Below are 1221 nucleotides of genomic sequence, written 5' to 3'. Positions count from 1 at the left end.
GGAGCCACTGGCTGTGGTGGGCTCTCCGTACTGGATGGCACCCGAAGTGCTGCGAGGGGAGATCTACAATGAGAAGGTGAGGCACCATCACTGCCATACATGGGACTTTATCTGAGCTTGCACCATCAGTGGTTGACAGGATTTGTGGCCCTGCGGGTGGTGGGGCACATGGAGGGAAGGAACTGGGCATCATCCCTGAGGTGGTGAGGTGGCAGGGCCCCTGGTACAGCTCCACGGGGAGGAAGGGGGCTGTGGCTTCACAGAAGGGTGGGCACATCGCCTCAGGGCTGCAGAACCCCCCATGACTCTCTGCTCTCTGCTCACACAGGCTGATGTGTTTGCGTACGGCATCATCCTGTGTGAGACCATCGCTCGCGTCCCCGCTGACCCCGACTACCTGCCCCGCACTGAGGTGACTCCCTGGGGTGGGGACAGGGAGGGGGGGCAGTGGGCAGCAGCGCTGGGGCTGCTTTGATGAATGAGGGAGACTACACTCCTTCACAGGGCAGAGCCCCATATGTGGGAGCTGCCCTGCGTCTCTGGGCAGGGGTGCTGTCTCCCAAATGTCTCCTGGCAGCAAGAGCTGCTCCCCAGGGAGGGATGCTCTTTACCAGCAACCTGTCCTTGAAGCCTGGAGTTGGCCTGGGTGGGATGAGGGAAGGGTAGCATTCAAGCAGAGAGCAGGAGGGATCTGTGTCCCACCATCCTCCAGCCTTGCCCCAACTTGGGGTGACCCCAGGGTCCCCCCTTGCTGTGTCCCAGCTGGGGTGATGCCAGGTCCACAGCCCTGGCTGGCAAGCAGTCAGTGTGGGGAGGGGGGACCAGGCCACCCCAGATCCCTCAGGGGACCCAACCTCACTCTTTCTCCTTTCCCTGGCACAGGATTTTGGCCTGGATGTCACGACTTTCCGCACCATGGTGGGAATCGACTGCCCAGCAGCCTTCCTCCAGCTCGCTTTCCACTGCTGCAGTGTGAGCCTCTCATCTCAGCCGGGGTGGGACAGGACAGGCAGCCCTGCCTGCACAGAGGGAGAGGCAGGGAGCAGCCTTTGCTGGGCAGGGCTCCCTGGGGTGCTGGGGGGGATGCAGAGCTCACCCATAACCCCTCCCATCCACAGATGGAGCCCACCTCCCGTCCCTCATTCCTGGAAATCACGCAGTGCCTGGAGGGTGTCCTGCAGCATCAGCCAGGCACGGAAGCCACCGGGGCCACCCTCTTCT

At 62.7% G+C, this 1221-nt stretch overlaps 1 protein-coding gene across 1 annotated transcript in view; it reads left to right on the top strand.

Moving 5' to 3' along the window:
- Positions 1-1191, top strand: part of LOC104533045 (dual specificity testis-specific protein kinase 1) — a gene marked incomplete at its 3' end in the record, with an annotated part of 2108 nt that extends 917 nt beyond the window's left edge. The window contains exons 4-7 of the mRNA XM_010178407.1: positions 5-76; positions 329-412; positions 883-972; positions 1119-1191. Of these exons, the coding sequence (XP_010176709.1) occupies positions 5-76; positions 329-412; positions 883-972; positions 1119-1191 (319 nt within the window). The remainder of the gene's footprint in view (positions 1-4; positions 77-328; positions 413-882; positions 973-1118) is intronic.
- Positions 1192-1221: the final 30 nt, after the last annotated feature.

Source organism: Antrostomus carolinensis, unplaced genomic scaffold (assembly GCF_000700745.2).
Source record: "Antrostomus carolinensis isolate BGI_N321 unplaced genomic scaffold, ASM70074v2 scaffold32691, whole genome shotgun sequence".
NCBI classification, from domain to species: Eukaryota; Metazoa; Chordata; class Aves; order Caprimulgiformes; family Caprimulgidae; genus Antrostomus; species Antrostomus carolinensis.
Note: the sequence above shows the minus strand (reverse complement) of the source record. Positions and strands in the feature narration are given on the sequence as shown.